The following is an 18,978-nucleotide window of genomic DNA, read 5'->3' on the forward strand; positions in this document are numbered from 1 at the left end:
GAGAGAGAGAGAGAGAGAGAGAGAGAGAAAGGGAGCGAAATGGAATAAGAGAGACTGGGAAAGAGAACAGAGAGACCAGGCAGCGAGTGCGCCCACCGAGCCGCCTCCATACCACCTCCAGCATTCCCAGCCTGCACACACAGTTGCAGCTGCACCGCGGCCGTGGCTCGCTCGTGTGCACATGCGAGACTGCGCGCGCGTCTCTCGCATAATCTCGCGATTCTTTCTCGCGTGTGTATGTGTGTCTGCGTATATATACATATATAATATATAACTATACTGCGTGACGTGCAACAACGTTGTCGCTGTGCAGTTTTAACGACGCCGTTTCCTTCGCTCCTTCGCTTATCCTCCTGCTGGACGAGATTGCGCACCTATCGACCATCATCCCTGATGTTAAGCTTCAGCTGGACTTTCGAAGATTCTCAACGTAGACAACAACGAACTCACACGTGGTGAATCGTGATTAGAAACAACGAGCGCAGCGACACTTTCGTCGATGTAAATTCGTAATTAGGAGACTCGCAAATCGATTGTCCTTCCTGTAACATTCAGCTCCGGTAATATCGTGCTGAAGTTCACGAGCTGACATTGACAGGTATCGACGAACTCGCTGTCGATGTTGAATTTTCAGGAGAAAGGACTCTAGGAGGTCGGTCAAGATTCCTCTTCAATTCAGGTTCACATAATGCTCGAATCGTCGAGCTCGCAATCGTTGAGATAGCTGAGACGAGTTTAGGATAGCATAAAGACGTGAATGTAAACCGAAGTACCGGCGATCGGCGTGTATCGGTTATTTTTCTGCATTTCCCCGGCGAGCCACACTGTGCGGAGCACGTGCGAACCGCGAGGCCGAGAGAAGTGCACTATCGATCGCGTCTCTCTCTCGGCTGTAATCTCGAGAAGCGTGTCCTTCTCGTTAGCACGATATTCAGCCGGACGGCAGGAGGAATCCTGACATTTCGCAAATGTCAACCGCAGCCATTGGCGTAACTTCCGCGTAATCGGAGCGTGATGAACGATAAGAGATCAACTCGTGCTTTTCGTGCTGAAACCATACTCCGTTCCCTCTCTTCTGCGACGAATCGAAAGTGACAAACGCGTTGAAAGCGATGCTTCGAGACACGTGATTCTAAGGACCGATCAAAAGCTAGATAGACTCGACGTCTTCGGTTCCAGGGATTCCAAGAAAGCAAGGAAATCTCGTCATGGATTGGATGAGGAGACAGGACGTCAAGGAGGAGCCGCAGGAAGCTCCTAACACCTTGACACCGGAAGACGACGATGAGTATTGCTTCGAGGAAGACACATCGATAGACGAGGGAATGGTACGTGAGATTTCGCGCTATGGTTATTCTATATTCGCGACTGATTGGAGAATTAATTCGATCGTGTCTTGCGAAAAGTATTACTGTTTTAATTTTAAGATAAATCATCACGAAACGCGGACACTTTGTATGCATAGAGGCAATGACGTCAATACGTATTTATCGGGCTGTTTATATAATGAGACCTGATATATGTTTTAATTATATCACATAACATATGCGCACTTATTGAAACGTAAATGTATCACATGATTAAAGCAGCAATCAAGACATGGTAAAATTAGTATTTATAGCATTTACACAATGCAAATTGGTTAAAGATGCATCGCCGAATATCGTCACTTCTCCTTGTCTGGCGTTGCATCGGTCAAGGTGGAAATTTGCATATCCCGGTTTGGAGGGTATACGAAGTCTCCTTCATTCGACATGCACTCTCCTTTAATAACGGTTGTACACGAGTGAGCATCGTGATCTTCGTCGTATCTCCCAACGCGTTCATGAATGTTAATAATAACGCCGTTATCGCTCGTCATGGTCGTGTATAATAATAATCGTTGGTGATGGTCGGTTTAATGCGAATATCGATAGTCCGTGAGTCTGTGGTGATTTCACAATCGTATCCGCGTCTTTTCGATTACGCCCACAATTATTGCGTTCGTGGTTTTTTGCGAGTTTTCCCGCGAGATTGCCAAACTCCCTCCTTTCCCCGCTAACTATTACAGCATCTGTCAGAGTCGCGCTCTCGAATTGCATCGTGCCCTGTTCGAGAGAGCATCGAATTTTCTCCAGGTAATTGCTGGGGCGGATGCTGACCGTTAGGGCGTTCAGTTACGTGTCGCTGCTATCCTTTTTTTTTCGTTGGACAAGGGTTGCCCTGTCATTCGTTTTGAATGAGTTCGAATCTGCATGGGGTCTAAGGATTGTGTTACGCAACAACTTTTCAGCACTTGGTATTACTTTTTATGTTTTATTTTAACATCATAATATAATTTTAATATTGTATAAATATATATATATATATATTGTACACGGAGAGAATTTTTTCTTAGAACAACATTGTATTATATTTCGAAGAATTTTAATGTAAATCTCTCTCATTCATTAATAAAACTACAATAACGTATAAAATAAGTTTGATTAATTTTACTGAAGTGCATGGTAAAAATTTTTTTAATATTGTATTGTACCACAAATACCATATTTTCAGGGTAAATTTTAAAAGAAAATTCTCTCCGTGTACTAGCAGCGAAAATCTTTACCTATTTGAAAACGCTACATGTTCATAAATCAAATTTGTTTGGAAATATCAAACTCCACAATCTCAAACTGTAAGGGAAATAATTCGACATTCTTTTTAGCAATTAACTTTTGACTTACACTGCGCTGATAAATAAAATATATTTTTCTATAATAATATAAACAGATGGGGCTTCTGCTTCACATATGGATACTTCGTCTAACATGTCATTGACGAATATAATGTTGTGTGAATTAGGCTTAACCGACTACCGAGAAAATGGGCTCGAGTATAAAATTACGTCGAATCTACTGTTACATCCATTGTTGCCTCCGAAATGACCGTTTGAATAACCACTAGCGGAGTTACTCTGCTCGCTCGGGGCGAAATTGCATGCGAACCAATGTGCGTGCGCTACGCACAAACATTTAACAGGGATAAAAAGCCGCCCGAGGCGATAAAGCATAAAATTATGCGATAATCATAAAAAATCGAGGGTTGTTGAGGTCACGTATCATCCTTTCTTTATATTAACGTCACGATATTTATAATTGCTTGGAAATGATACTGATTTATCCATAAGATACTGCATAACTTGAGCTTTTAACTGAAATACGACTTGATTAATATTAACGATTTAAGTCTGTGAACATTTTTTATTTGCAATTTTAATTTGTTGATAGATTTGACTTTAAAAAAATTAAAAAAAAGTCACGACAGATGAACTTCTCTTTAAACTTTCTTTCAAAGAAAATCGAACTCGTCCTTTTTAAAGAATCCACAATTGAAAGGGGTCGCGATAATGGCACTCGGTCTAGGACAATTCTTCGGACCCTGGCAACATGCCGACTCGGCCGGAAATTAAGAGAAGAAGGAGAAGTTACCGGTTGATATGTCTACCGATTTATCGGGATTGCGCAAATGACGTTCATGGAAGTCGCGCGAATTCCGCATTTTCTGGTGACGATCAGTGACCGCCTGTTCTCTTTCTTTCTACCTTTCTTCTACCATCTTGATAAGAGCAGGTGATAAGTTACACGAAGCCACTTCGGAAACCTTGGCAACGCCAAGGTACTTTCGAGGGGCCACGATGATTCAGCGCCAGCTGCGCCCCGAAGGAGAAAGAGGTGGAGAAGGAGGAGGATCAGTTATAGCAACAACGCTCGAAATTTGTTAGTCAAAACCGAAACATCGATCCCTCGTCACGGTAGGATTAAACAGGTATACGTCTCCTGACTAGAATACTCGACGAGGTTTTCCACCTTGTCTTCCGCTACGTGCGCGCCGGTATCTCGTCAATTCACTTCCTGTTATCTTATTGAGCGATCGTATCAGCCGGAAGTGAGTCGCGGGAAGGCGCAGGAGACAGGCGGTAGCGTAGGCAGCGACAGATAAGCACGGTAGACTAAATAGTTATGAGTATTTGCTGTCAAAAGTCGGGATAATGGGCAGAACGATATCAGCGTTTTAATGCTTTGCATGCGATATGCATCGCAAATTGCTTCCGCAAAAGCTTATTAAGAAAGTTAAATTTATCAGGCGCGTGCATCGCGTAAAATTCGATGACAGTGTGTTAAGAAATGTTTATTAAGTATAATGTAAGGATTACAGATACTAGTATTCCGTATGATGATGAAACTAATTTCTTATTAATAAAATAATACAAATATCTTCCCGAAAAGCGAATATTAAAAAAACGATTTAATTCATCAAATTTTTGGAGACAAGAAACCAATCCGAAAGTTTAAACATACTCAAAGTATCAAAAACTTGCATATCTGAGTTTCCTCCTGCTAATCTAAGTTTATTTCAACATTGAACAAATTTCACAAAATTTGTGAAGTTTATCCCTTAGAAATTTATATTAACTATAATGAAAATTTGCGTATTCCGTTGTACAGAACGGAACTCACGTTTGATCCGGTTGCCAAATAGCAGTGCGTTCCGAAATAATGGGGTTGTCCGGAAATTGAAATATAATTTCAATCGAAAGATGGAGAGAAAGAGAGAGAGGAAGAGAACGAAATCAAGATAGAATCGATAGAGAGTCGGAAAGAGGGATAGAGAAAGAGAGAAGAGAATAGAGCGAAGGGGTGTCTGTTGCTCGGAGCTCGTCCGCAGGCAGAAAACGGGGGGATGATAGGCGACCAGTCACCATTCCACCCCACCGGCCGCGGCTACGTCGGGGATGAAGTATGACTCATCCGAGTGCCACCACCCCTGTTTTTCGGCCGTCTCTCGCATCGGGAAATTCGCCACCCGTGACTCCCCTCTGGTCGCCGAATCTGTTCATCGACCCTACCGTGTTGCCAGCGAGTAAACGAGCATTATCATAATCCGTAGTGACGGCGGGAAGAAAGATGCACCATCAGGCGCGTGCAGTTCAGGTGTCCAACCGAAGTTATTGTTCGTGACTTTTCGTGCTAGTTACAATTCCGCAGTCGAATGGCCCTTGCCTTTCGAGGGCAACGAGTCGTCACGGTTGATCAGTGCCACCGTAGTCGAATTTTACGTAAAAAAGAATATATTGTGCGTTTTCGGAGAAATATAAATGGCAAATCGCACCTTGCGACGTGCCTGCGATTGGGGAATAATGGTGAGTTGACTGTAAAGTGGTCCTTATTTTGTATTTTGTATTTTTTATTGTATTTTTATATTTTTTGTTATATTTTTTATATTTTTTTCTAATTCTATTTTGTTATTTATTTTATATGTAATATAAAAATATTACTTATTAGGTACTATATAATTCTTTTAATTGGGAGTTTTTAAATTATTATTACGAAGGATTAATATAAATCCTGTAGTTTCCAAATGATAGTTCCATTTTTGCGAAATAGCTTACGAAATAAATGTTAGCTTTTTTTAAGAGAGAAGAGATTTATAAAAAAATTCTGCTATATAAAAATAAAATTAATTTATGTGAAAACGTGAATATGAATATTATTTTTCCAATAAAGATTGAAGATAATCCGAAAGTAAGAATCGAAATTATATTATTTTTGCATTGTCAAGTTTTGTATTGTCTGGGAATTAAAAGACTCGTACTTCTCTACGAGTAGAGAATATTTATATATATGGATTCTTCGTTAGCACGATAAATGGAATAGACAGCGACGCAGCGTGGCATCAAAATAAAAAGAACAGAATCTAATCTACACGTGGCGCAGACAAGAAAGAGATCTAATCCACATATGGTGGCACGGGTGTCATCACGGTTACTTGGCGAACGAATTAATCCTATTATTTTTATTCTTTTTACCTCATCCTTTAGCCTCGTAAGAGGATGTGTATTTTACATATGTGATGCGTCCCGGAGTTGGACAGCCAGCTCCTTCCTAATGAGATACAAAAGCATAAAGATCTTACTTTTCTTCGTTCGAACGAGCGTTATCAATTTTAATTTTTAATTTAGAATTATAATCTTAGTTCGGAATTGTGTAATCAATTTAAAATTCTACTCGAAGTTTTTTATTTAAAATTTAATTTGCGATTTGGAAACGCCAAGAAATTCTGAAGTGACAAAAATGACAGCGTTTGATCGAATTTTTATCAAGAAGAATTTGCTCTTTCATCTGAAGTACCTACGATTCTGAATTTCGCGTCACGAAATATCTTTTATTCAATACTATGTCTAGAAAATCTCGCATCTGCCTCGTACGATTTGACGTACGGCTTTCGATGTCAGAACGAGATTACGTGGCTCGATCCCTTCGAAGGCGGATTTATGTCTTCGTGTCGGCGTAGATGAGGGAATGCACTTTCAGGTGATCATTATTGCAGAGACAGTGAGGGGACCGCGATTCGGACCCACCCCTTCGCGATTGTGGGGGCGTAGGTTATCTGTCGTCATTGTCCAACCGATCGATGCTGCACGGCCAGAATTATCGCTACCCTTCGAGGAACTTCCTATGCTTTTATTTTATTTTCAGTAATAGGAAATTGGCACGAGCTTTTCATAAGCCCGTAAGAAACCTATTTGCTTTTTGCATGTTATTTTTTTTATTTTAAATATTTTAAATATTTCAATATCCTAATATCTAAACTGATATACATATTATATGTTATTTTATAATTAAGTAATACATCATTTTATTTTACATAATTGAAAACTTAATATAAACATAAAAACGTATAATGGGGTTTTTGTTCTTTACACTATTTATTTCTTGAATAAATAGAAACCATGAAGTTTACTTTCTTCGTCTTCGTTATATTTTATCATCTAAAATATTTTTATTGCTGCTCAAGATAAAAAACGAATATTTTCATGAAACTTGCGAAAAATGTAGTCTTTCTCTCGACTTTGCATGTCTCATAGTTCACATATCTTCTGATGCATCTCTGGTACTCCTTCATTTGAAATCGTTCTTAGCGTGGTCCCTCAAGTCTGGCGCCGAGCAATAATAACCATTCGCCCACGCCAAGTCGACGAGCTTTTTGCACCATCGTAGTGGCCTCGCAGAAATCCCAAGCGGGCTTCGCAAATTGTACGCGAGCAAATCGATTCCACGTACACTGTTCTTGCCTGGCAGATCACTTAAACATCTGTCCATTACGTTTAAACGTTCGCGCAATACCGAAAATGTTAACTTCGCGTTAAAGACACACCGCACACTTACGACCGGGTTTGAGAGAAGCACTGACTATAATGTGGAATTTTACATTTTATTACAAAAGATTTACATAGCTACAGACTTGAATAAAATTAGTAGTGATGTTTGCGTTAAACATTTTTCAGTGTTTCAATTTTTTTAAATATAAAATTACATTAATTTTCTGCTTTTCAAAAAATATATGGCGTTTTCGATGTATGAAACATAAATGCCTGCAATTCTAATTGTTGAATTATAATTCGTAATATCGTCAAACTATTTGATGTAGAAGGATACAATCAATCAAAGATAATTGAGGAAAGTTGTAATAGCGTTTGACGTAACAAAAAAATAAGATTCAATCTTACGTATGGAGAAGATTCGTGTATTAGATGGCTGATTTACGACGACGAGTCGTAAATTCAATCGAAGGTACCGTTGTCGCTTTTAGGAGTTCGTATATATAGGGCGGAGGAACCTTTACCTGAGCTGATTAGGTCTCTTCGCTCCGGAATGCCATTTATCACTGAGTGGAGACTGCTCTAGGGTCCAAGGAACTGATGCCCAACCAGACTCAATACAAGACCACACCGTTACAAAGGCTTCCGCGAAGTTTCTTCGAACGATCGCGATCAATTAAAAGTGTCGTGTTATCGGAAACGAGTCGCAAAACCTCTCCCTCGTGATTATTTCCCGTTTGTGCCGTGTCAATTAAAACCTTGTAACACACATTGGATTTAACTGAAAGCCCACTTATAATTATAAGGAATCAATTCGGCAATTATAGGATCATCTTCGGCAATTATAGGATCACCTTAATTATAAGATTATTTTAATTAGGGGTCAATTCGGAACTGTCACGTGATAATTATAGACGAGCTTCCTGAGTTTAGAAGAATAATTAAATCCTTATTCTTTATATTATAACGCGCAAAATTATTGATTCTACATACATACGTCGAGAAATTATTCTCTGAGGCGAGCAGTGCGTCGTAAACGGTCTAACAGAATTTACGCTAAACGCTGCCGTCTCTTTTTCCGGTATTGCCATTCCATATTTAACGGGCGCCACTTCACGCCCATGCTCTTTCTATTGTGTGGTACAATCGCCAAGATAACCCCGCTCGTCGGGGGTATCATCTTTCTCATTGTAACCCCAACGCGGAATAAGAGCGTAACGCGAGACGCCACGCCAGCATAAATGAAAACGCGAGTTATGAAAATGTGCGTATCATCGGAATACATTAGCGTTGTTCGCCGTTCTGTGTTTCTGCGTTTATCAGTAGAAGATGCGCGAGAAGATAACGATTCTACTTGAAATAGTATATATTCTATTTCCTTCATACAAATATTACAAAACAATCAATTATTATACAATTGACATTCATATACAGAATATGTTGAAATATATCGATTATCATGAAATACGCGTTTAATTGATAATTATATTAAAAGTTGATGAATTTAATAATTAGTACACTGTAAAAAATAGCGGTGTGAATTTAACACCATGCGATGTTTATATAATTCTCACCGTGTTGGTGTTAAATTAACACCAACATAGTGTGGACTTAACACCATGGATTTTAAATCTATACATCCATGGTGTTAAATCCACATCATGATGGTGTTGATATAGATACTGCAGGTTTTAAATTCACATCATGTTAATTAACACTAACATGGTGAGAATTATATAGACACCGCGCATAGGTGTTAAATCCACACCAGGAGTGTTAAAACGACACCGGCATTTTTTAGAGTGTATAAAATATATATCCAATTTTTTAAGTGAATATTTTGTTTCAAAGGATTGCATTTACTGTTAAACGAACCGCAAGAATATTGATCGAGGCGCTGTTCCGCATGATCATGCTACGCGTTTTTGGGAACGTTAATCCTTCTTGAGTTGTCTCTTCTTATCCCGGAGAACATTACGGAGGGCCTCGTTGTTCAGAAAAGCCACATGTGCCTCTAATGGGTGTGCCGACGGACGAGCAGTACTTATCTCTCTGTAGCCCTCTGCTCTTTTGTGTGATTCCTCTTGCGTCGTATCCCTCTGTATCGCCGACGCGAGCCCAGGGCCGGCGTAATAAACATCTGTTTCAATTGACAAAAACTGCGTCTCTGTTTATGTTAAATCGTTACATTTCGCTTAAATGACTGACAATGAATCATACGATGAAGCGCGCTCGAAAGTTTTTTTGCATTTTACAACAATTATAACAATCTCATCTTGTAAATATTATCGTGGTGAAATTAGTTTAGTCATTTGTAGAATGAATTTCGTACATTTCTCGCACTCAATGATTCGAACATCTTCGACAGAATAATCGCTCAATTTAGGACGACATCGTCGCGGACATCGTCGAGGAACAAAGCTGAAGAAGACGACGAAGAGACAATGAGAGGATTACTGAGGATCCTCCTGCCCGTCATTCAATCCGTCGCTGTGCTCGTATTCGACAAAGAAGTGCTTTTTCACACGGAAATATCGACGTCGCATCGCTCTCAAGCCGGATTAATCGACCGAAACGAGTAGCGCGAGGCACTCGACGGATTCGCGGATCGTTCGTCATTCCTCATGATGCATTTTTCCGCGCAGTGCTAGGATGATTCGCGTCCCATGGGCGCCGTACAAGTAGGCACTTTGGTATTTAACATATCGCAGTTCATCTATCCCATACAGCACAGAACGTACAGCAATATCGTTGCAATAACGCTGTAATATTGCTGCAATGTGCAATATTGCTGCAGTGTTGCAGCATTGTTGCTGCAACTTTTGTGCTGTAGGGAATTGTTCAGATTCACTGGATTCACACATTTGTTTCTGAAAGAATATTTATGTAATTGACTGTGTGTGTGTGTGACAGAGTAGGTACTCTAATATGTTTATGACATGTTATACAATATTAGAAAAATGGAATTCTATCTTATTTTTTAATTATCTAAAAAAAAGTAATGAATTATTTTCATAGTTTTTCGGGATCTTTATATTCTGAAAATTTGAACAAAGTTAAAAGTCGCATTTATCACTGCGGAAGTGGATAAAAACCAAAGAGTAAAAAGGGAGGAGGGAGAGGCAGAAAGCGGACGATGTGGTAGACGGGAGATAGAAAGGTTTGTGAGGTCATGGTCAACCAATCTGACCAACCATGCTTGGTCACGTGAAGCTGCCGGGAGCCGAGCTTTTCGCATCGAGTCACGAAGCTCCCACACGCCAGCTTGCGTTTTCAGTCCCGCTCGCTTTCGCTTCCCACGCTCTCTTACTTCCTGCTGTCGCAAGCGCAAGTCTGACTAATCGATTCGGGCAGATCGAACGATAAGCTATCGCTATCCTCGATGCCCGGCCGAACCCGGAAAGATCGAGAGCTCGGGTAAATTACAGGATGAACCAAAATACATTTATTTTGGTCGCAAGCTTCGAGATTAAATGAGAGAAACGCTGATATTACTATAATATTTTTATTCGTTTCGAATTGTTGTAATCTTTTAAAACCCATATTTTCTAGCTGATCGCTGATCACGTCGGAAATGTCGTGGAATTACATCGTTTTTCCCCCCTGTTTTATGAAATATATTTTTCGTAGTCGTTGAAGGTTGTCGTTAGCGCTCAATCTGTTATCGCTGCGAAGGACCTTTAGCACCCTCCGGCTGCATTTATTTTATCGTCCTCGCCCTACATATCGCCGATGGGCATTTTTATTTTCGGTGGTGAGACGGTTTCATTGAACACGAAACTGGGGGACCCTCGGCGCTGTCTTTACGGCATAATTATTGTCTTCCCACGGGGATGACTGATCCGCACAGTCATTTCAGTTTAGCGAACTCACGAACCTGAGCTCAACACGCTGCAGACACTCACATGTGCTTATACATCATGCACACCCACGTTTATGAGCGATAACGCAATAAACATTTGAGGAAAAGTGGCAGTAAGATGCAACTTAATTTATATAAGAATAATAAGAATAATACAAGAACACACGGGGATAAGAACAAAATCATGTATACTTGATGTAGATAGTGTGCGAAAACTGAAGCTCATTTCTTATTTATATTCCTTAATTAAAAAAAAAACATATAAAAGTAATTATTGCTGACCAACATCGAGCTCGAGATCGTCTGGCGTCATTACAGACGTGTTACGATCGTCGATACGCGCGAAGATATCCGTGCTTACTGCTAATTAAAAAAGGTGTCCCCCCTTATCGGAATATTCATTGCTTGCGTTGATGGTATCTTACATAACGATTCATCTTTTATCGTGCTTTCGACATTAACGTGCTCGTAGGCACAGTCGATTTCACGATAGTTGTCAACCGTGTCATTATGCTTACTAACATAATTAATTACCGATCTCGAAAAAAGAAGTTCATTTGAAATATTTTGCATATACTTTTTTTTAGAGAAAAATAAAAATTATGATATTTACAAAATCGAATATTTTTTCTATTCAAAAATGAGAAGAAAATATTCTAAGGCCTAAAATATTTAAAAAAGCAATACATTAATATACAAAAATTGCTGTTTATGTGATAACAAAATTGATGAATCTCCCTCCTCCCAAAAAAAAACCCTGCGCCCATGAATGTTAGACACTAAATTTAAGAAGAATATCAATTCCAGACAAGAATATCAATCTCTTTAATATTGATTGTCTAATTACTTGCCTATTAAATTGGTTTTGCCTACACATTTGCATATAATAGAAGGTTATACGTCCAAGTTAATAAATGATATATCCATGGATTATTAGGTCGACTTGTTCATGGATCTATACATGTAGCGATAAATTTGAAGATGCTTTGATTCATAGATAGCTATAACATGTACAGATATATAAAATTTTTTAGATCGGTTGATTTAAAAAGTTGTTGGTCCATAAATTGCTATGGACTTGTTCGTAGATCAATAGATTACTACATTCACAAGCTTCGTAAGCTGGAAGAGAATGTACAATCTATAGATTATCACTCGACTGGATCTCTCTCTCCCTCTCTCTCTCTCTCTCTCTCTCTCTTTGTTCTATATGTCCTCGATATAAACGAGTGGCTTTGTAAATTACGCACTATATAATGGACATAGATATACAATTTATTTGAATCTCACAGTTTAATTAAAATTTAATTATAAAAATACTTAACAGTAACTCTATTGAAATGATATTTTTGCCACTAGAGATTTAATCTGACTAGTTCGTCTTGATTGTTTCCTTATCTCCGTCTATTTATATCTAGATAAGATCACCGCCGTGGGGAGCGAATTCTCATGAAATCCTTTGCCGAGCATCGAGCTCGCTCAGCTTTGACCAACTAGAACTATTTGCGCGCTTAGATCGCGAAGGTTACAAGCAGAATGCATTCGGCAGATGTCGAGCAGCTGCCACGGCAAATTGCCTTCGTGGCTTGCATTTAATTCGCGATCGGTTGTCTTCGCTCTAAGCTCCATTGGTCGAGCTAGGTTCTATCCGAAAGTCCTGCAGCTGTCTCGGAATAGTGTTGACAGCGGTCGACAGTTTTTGCCTATTAACCTCAAGAACCCTCTTCTGCGCGAAGATCTAATTTTAGTACATTTAGCACCCGCTAATATTTTAATCAATCATCGTTATACATAAGATGTCTTGTATATATTCGCAGAATCGTTTGACCGATCGAGAATCTTTTCTCGGCAAAGATTTTATTGCACACGTCCTTATTTACCAGAAAATTGTACTATTTTATTTTTCCTTCGGAGATAAATTCTACAAAACTCTTCGCGTTGCCGATCTTGCAACTCGAGAATTAATTGTGCTTTAACGTATTTTTCCCAAAGGTATTTAAAATTGATATACACGGAAAGAATGATTTTGTCGAAATATATATCTAAAAATTTACCTACAGATCTGAAAAGATTTTTGTTAAACCATCAAAATAATTACGTAAGAATTTCAAGTATAATGAGCAAGGGTACAAAAATTTTTGATATTTTAATAATCAGCGTCCTATACATATATATAATTTCTTTGATAATCCAACAAAATTATTTTTAGATCTGTATCTAGCTAAATTTTGCATACTTCAGCAAAATCTTTATGTGATATGAGAAAAGAGATGCGGAGAATCTTCTATATCACTTCTACAATTGCGCGAAATTGATGTTCACGATTTGATACACAATTCCGCATATCGTAAGATAAAAGAAAGAAGTGATCGCGCGCGAATACTTCGATTTATTATAATTGAACATACGCGATTATGTTATCTCGGCACACCCTTGCTCTCACGATTTTAATGTTCGGTTCGACCGATTTGCATCTCGTTTGTGGCGCGTTCGAGCGCGAAGGAATTGTAAGGAGAGTCGATGACGCTATTAGTGTGGAGCCTGCAGGCTCTAAACCAGCGACGTACTTCCACCTCAAAGTTTTCTCCATGGACTTAGAGTCGTTCCTCACAATGGCAATGGCGGCGTCCGAAACGTGTATTGTCCGTTGGGTCACGCCGTAAAATGCAATATCTTATATTCGGATTAGGCGGGTTTAAAGACACATGGCAAAGGAGAGCCCGAAGTGTTCTTCGACCATGTCACGAGTCATTCTGTTAGACTCGCGCATAGAGAACTCGAAGCGAGACGGTGTCGGTTTACAAACGGCTCGCTTAGTCCGGAGTCCTTCAAGAGCGAATAATTATTCAACGTTTTCCGAAAATAATCCGCTATTATTAGACCGAGAACATTGACACACGAAAAGCGCGTTGCTTTACTCTTGCACTTTACATATTAATTCACGTCTTATAAGTTAGCGGAACGAAGTGAGCAGAATTAATTCTAATTAACATTTTTATTTGTTGCTCATTTGTTGCTAAAAAGTTGTCAAAGAAAAAAATTTGTTGCTCTGTCAGTTTTCTTAAAAAATGATGACAAATTTTTTTTCTTTAATAACTTTTAGTAACAAATGAGCAACAAATAAAAATATTAATTTGAATTCTGTTCACTTTATGTTTCGCTAATTTATAAGACGTACAGTTTCCGTTAATACTGTTCAAGTTGTACCAATATATGTAATTTGAAAACAAAATTCCAACATTTACCAATTTTAATAGACTTTAAATGTAGAAGACAGCACTGCACTTGGAAAAGTGTTATGCCGATGATTTATCGCAATTCTAACGACATTTCTCATTAGTTTTAGCAGAATTTTATGCTCTACACTCTCTACAGTCATTTTTGAACAGAGTTCCGCATTATTTATACTAAAAAATTAATTTTTAATATAAATTGATATGAAATATAACTTAAAATTTCATCCTGTACATGTACTCTTTTTTATTTTTGAAGCAGCGTGATTGTTAGTTATGTAAGAAGAAAGTCATAATAAAAATAAGAGACAACATGTTTCCGGAAATTTGTCGGGACAGTATGCGCGACGGTAACATTGGTGCGTGCCCATGCATAAATTCTGGGAGTACGCAACTCCTCTGCGCACGCAGGATAGTGCGATTATAGTCTTCCCTCGGTGACTGCGCGCGACTACGACGTTAAAGTGACCGCGTCGGGCGGAATAAATTCGCGTCTCTGTCGGGGGTAGATAATGCGAGTTTATCGTCGACGTGTGTCCCCCGTGGCCCGAGATTAATTGGAAATTTAGGAGAAACATGGCCGCTTGACGCAGCTCGCGAAAAGAAGCGATCGATATTATCAGACACTGGCTACGTCCAGCAGACAAAGCAGCTTTGCAGCTGTTGCAAAATTCTCTAATATAATTGGTTTATATTATACATTTAGATTCGTAAGAAATCAAAGGCGAGAATCAATCGTATTAAAGAATTTTACAATAATTTGCAAAGCTGCTTTCTTTGCTAAATACAGCTATTTTCGAGACTTCGTGTTCCGCTATTGATTTATAATACTTTGAAATCTATCGTTTAAAGATGACAAATTCAATAAAAAAATCTAATGACAGTTTTAATTTAATTTAAAGAAGAATTTTTTAATTCTTATGTTTTTCAATATATTTTATTTGTTTGGAGATAAAATAGAATTTTAAAAAGTTGAAGATAAATTTAGCAAAAAATTAGCGATATTAGATAATGAAATTTTTTAATCAAGTCAATTTTATCAGTTATTTTTTATTGAATATTTCATGAGAAAAGCTTTCAAAAACTGTTTACTTCTAATAATGAATAATCAAATTTTCATGTTCCGATAAAGCGACTCACTAAAGATTGTCTTCTCGAGAATGGCGGTTCTAAAAAAAATAAATACGACAATATGACATCAAGACCGTTTAAATCATCGGTTCTGAAAATAAAAACTGGACATCGAAATTCGAGCGGAGAAGGGGAGAGGCGCGGGGCTGCTCGGGCCATCAACCCTCGTTACAACAACACGGGGCGGAATGTACCGGGTGAAAAATGCGGAGAGGGCAGCGTGTGGGCGAGACGGCCAACATAAACACGGAGGGACGAGCCACGCGTATCGGCACAATAAGTTATAACAAACGGCATCTCTACTCATACAACGCTCGTTCCCGTATAGACCCTCATATAAGAGGGTCACGACGGGGATGGCGAGGAGGTCGGACGGAGAGCCACGCCTAACCGCGTAAAAATATCAAAGGGCCGTGGGCGTGCGAGCCAGCTTCTCGTCTAGTAGTCCTCGAAAACGAGACGATGAATATCGGAGTCTTGTCCCCGTCGTGTGGAGCGTGCAACATGTGAGAGGAGATATATCGGGTTTTACGCCAGCCATAAGCATCGACTAGGCATGCGACAATATTAGTATGTCCCTCGCGGGAAATGCGCCACGTGGTTTTATTCCGTACGAAGTAAGTGAAAGAGAAGAGCCAAGTTGAAATAACGGAGTACTAAATTAACACCCATGCAACATATATTCAACTGAAATAACTCAAAAACTTATTTTGTCGTTGTCTATAAATTTTCCTTAAAATATACTTTGATTTTCAGAATTGAAATAAATTCTACACGTATATGTCTCAGTTTTTCGTAATTATTATATTTAAAAAAAATTATTTTTAATGTGAATATCGTTTTTCACACAAATTACATTGCAATATTTGTACATAAAGATTTCGAATTCGTTCACATACCTACATATATAAAATTTATTTTCGGTTTTTTACGCTGTTTTAAGAAGCTGAGTTAAGATTAATGGAAATGGAAGCTATTGTATTGTAAGGTCTCGGTTTAAACGGATAAAGGACCGTGTCGCATTAGCCAGCGGTCACTTCCGCTTGTCCAGACAGTCTGTCGCTGTTTCCTCTTCGAGGTGCGCTTTTGTCGCCTCCGTGATGCGCGTGCGATCAGAATGAAAATGAATAGAGTGGCTCGTCTGGATCGTGTCGAGCAGTGTCTCCCAGTCTGTTCCTTTCAAAATATACCTATAAGTGTTTCTGAAGAAATCAATTTGTAGTGTCACATTTGGGCGTGAAAAATACTTTTTGACTTACAATTAGTCGCGATTACTTCAGAAAATAGGAAGATCATCAGTTATGTAATAATTACACGTAATGTCTTGTGATAATTACACGTACATGAAAACTTATATATTTTCACTTCATTTTATCGAGTATTATTTATGCGCAAGATTCTCTCAGTTCTTTTTGTTTAAAAAAGTCTTGTTTAAAAAAAGGGGGAGGGGAAGATTCTGAAATAGATGTAAGAGGAGACAAGGAATTATTAAATGGGTTTTTATACCGCAGAGTAATAATAGACCTCTTATCGGTAGCTCGATCACGTTGCAGTAGCGAATACGGACACCTCTTTGAATATTCAATGCATTTTATTCAGAGAAGATGGTTTACAGATATTACGCATCATATAAAAAAGTATTTTCGCGATATTATTATTCTTATTCCCGACATTATTGCTACACAGCGCAATTTACATTCTAGACGCAGTAATACAAGATATACATGTTACAGTAACTTCGTTTCAACGCTGATGGATTTTTGTTTCGCACTTTCAAGCATAATTTAAGCTTTGGTGAGAATACAAATATATCGCGCATATATCTTTGTCGTATTACTGTATCTCTCTATTGCGTAATTTAAATTTTTTATCATCGTTTGAAACTTATATTTGTTAATTTTCGTAAACGCGTATGATATGACAATTTGCAAACTTTTAAGTAGAAGCATAAAGTACTAGAGTTCCCCATAAGTTTTCCGTCACCTTTATGCATTTAGCTTTTTTCGATGTCAATCTCGGAAAACGATCAGAAAATCGAGTTTGAAAATCCCTTCTGGTCGTTTATGCGATGGTACATCACAGTTTTCCGGACCCTTCGCCCTCGTAGAACCCTTGGGGGGCCTCGCCCTTCACGGTGGCAGTAAAAACGTCCACCACTCATGCACTCGATTCAACGACGACGAGGTATATAAAGTCGATGCGTCGCTTTACGTAACACTCGATTTTACGTTCCCGCCTGAAACACTGCGGGCCATAGTAATAAAAAGACGTAATATTTTGAAACTCTGGCAATCTATCTCGAAATATATCACGTTATACATCAACTCCACTCTTCGAGAGTATAACTTCGTATGATTTACGACTAGAATAAAATACAATTGTATCATAAAAACACAACAGAATTTTTCCAATACAAAATATCAATTTTTTATTTACTTACTTCGTTAACGCCTCTAAATATTGTGATAAAAGTACTTTTGCTTAAATTACTGTTGTCGCAGCATTTGAATACTAATATGCTTGTAAGACATTTTACTTACGCTATATTGTACAAAATCTTGATTCCTCTTTTTACGACAAAGAAACGGATGTAAGAAAACACATTTACATGCGGCGGTCATCAATGGCCGGAGACACAGAAGATTTTTGCGGTCAATCGCTTTCTCATCATCAGAATACCGCCCTCACTTCAGCAGGAGCTTTGCAGGTCCTTTCTGCCGCTTCAAATGACTCAGCGGTAGCTTCACCGGTTACATCGCCGTGGTTTTATTCACGCGGCTTTCAAGGTCCGTGCTCAGTGCGAGCCGACTTTCGAGAAACCTCACGGACGATCCGTCGCGGGGAGTCGTTTCTCGCTATCGTGGATAATGAATTCGGGTCCCATCTTGAAGACTGCAACGTTGCAAAGTCTACAAAAGATGACCGACATAGGAATCATTTATTGCAGAAATAATATTTAATAATAATCTACCATCCGTATGCGCGGTAGTTCCGAGCTACCAATGAGATATTCGATCATAAATCTTTGAGAACGGTATCTTAACACACGTATCATATTTAAGTTCTATACGTATAACGTAATATTAATAAACTTTTACTTGCTTTGTAGGATCTAGGAAAATAATTCTTATCAACTTTCTCAAAACTGCAAACGAGTATATTATTTCTGAGGTATCTCCTTTCGCATATTAATAACTTTCGAATATACCAGACATAAAAATTATATTGCGCCATTTAGTGTGTCTGCTACGTGATGCTGCGAAGTTCCTAGAAAGCTAATTAAGGGTGTATCTTGGCGAAACTTATGGCAAGTCTCAAAGGTCGAGCAACATGAGATGGCGCGTACTGCAATGTTAAAAGGAAACAAACTTTCTTTGAGGAGTTCCCTTACGATAACCAGAGATGAAATATTTTGAAAAAGACGAGGCTGACGAGTATAAATGTAATTTCCGGCCATCAAAGTCAGGCGCATATCTTTTTCGGCGCGTGAAACTTAACCAGAAAATAAATCAAGAGTGTTTTTTAAAGAAACGTAACAAATTTTTATAATTTTTCTCCAAAAAACAAGATGAGAGGGACTGATTGATTAGACAACGCATAATTCGTAAAAAAAACATTGCAAACAAAAAATG

The 18,978-nt window shown here is 38.6% G+C and overlaps 1 protein-coding gene across 5 annotated transcripts in view; it reads left to right on the forward strand.

Annotated features, from left to right (window-relative positions):
• LOC108726222 (amyloid beta A4 precursor protein-binding family B member 1-interacting protein) overlaps positions 1-18,978 on the forward strand; it is a 144,574-nt gene that overhangs the window by 81,924 nt on the left and 43,672 nt on the right. The window contains exon 1 of one of the 5 annotated variants that reach the window (XM_018453667.1): positions 809-1,328. The exons of the other annotated variants lie outside the window; for them this stretch is intronic. Within the exon in view, the coding sequence (XP_018309169.1) occupies positions 1,209-1,328 (120 nt within the window). The 5' untranslated portion in view covers positions 809-1,208. Of the gene's footprint in view, positions 1-808; positions 1,329-18,978 lie in introns of those variants that run through there. 5 annotated transcript variants of the gene reach the window in all.

The sequence above is a fragment of the Mycetomoellerius zeteki genome, unplaced genomic scaffold (genome assembly GCF_001594055.1).
Source record: "Mycetomoellerius zeteki isolate Tzet28-1 unplaced genomic scaffold, Tzet1.0 scaffold40, whole genome shotgun sequence".
NCBI lineage: Eukaryota > Metazoa > Arthropoda > Insecta > Hymenoptera > Formicidae > Mycetomoellerius > Mycetomoellerius zeteki.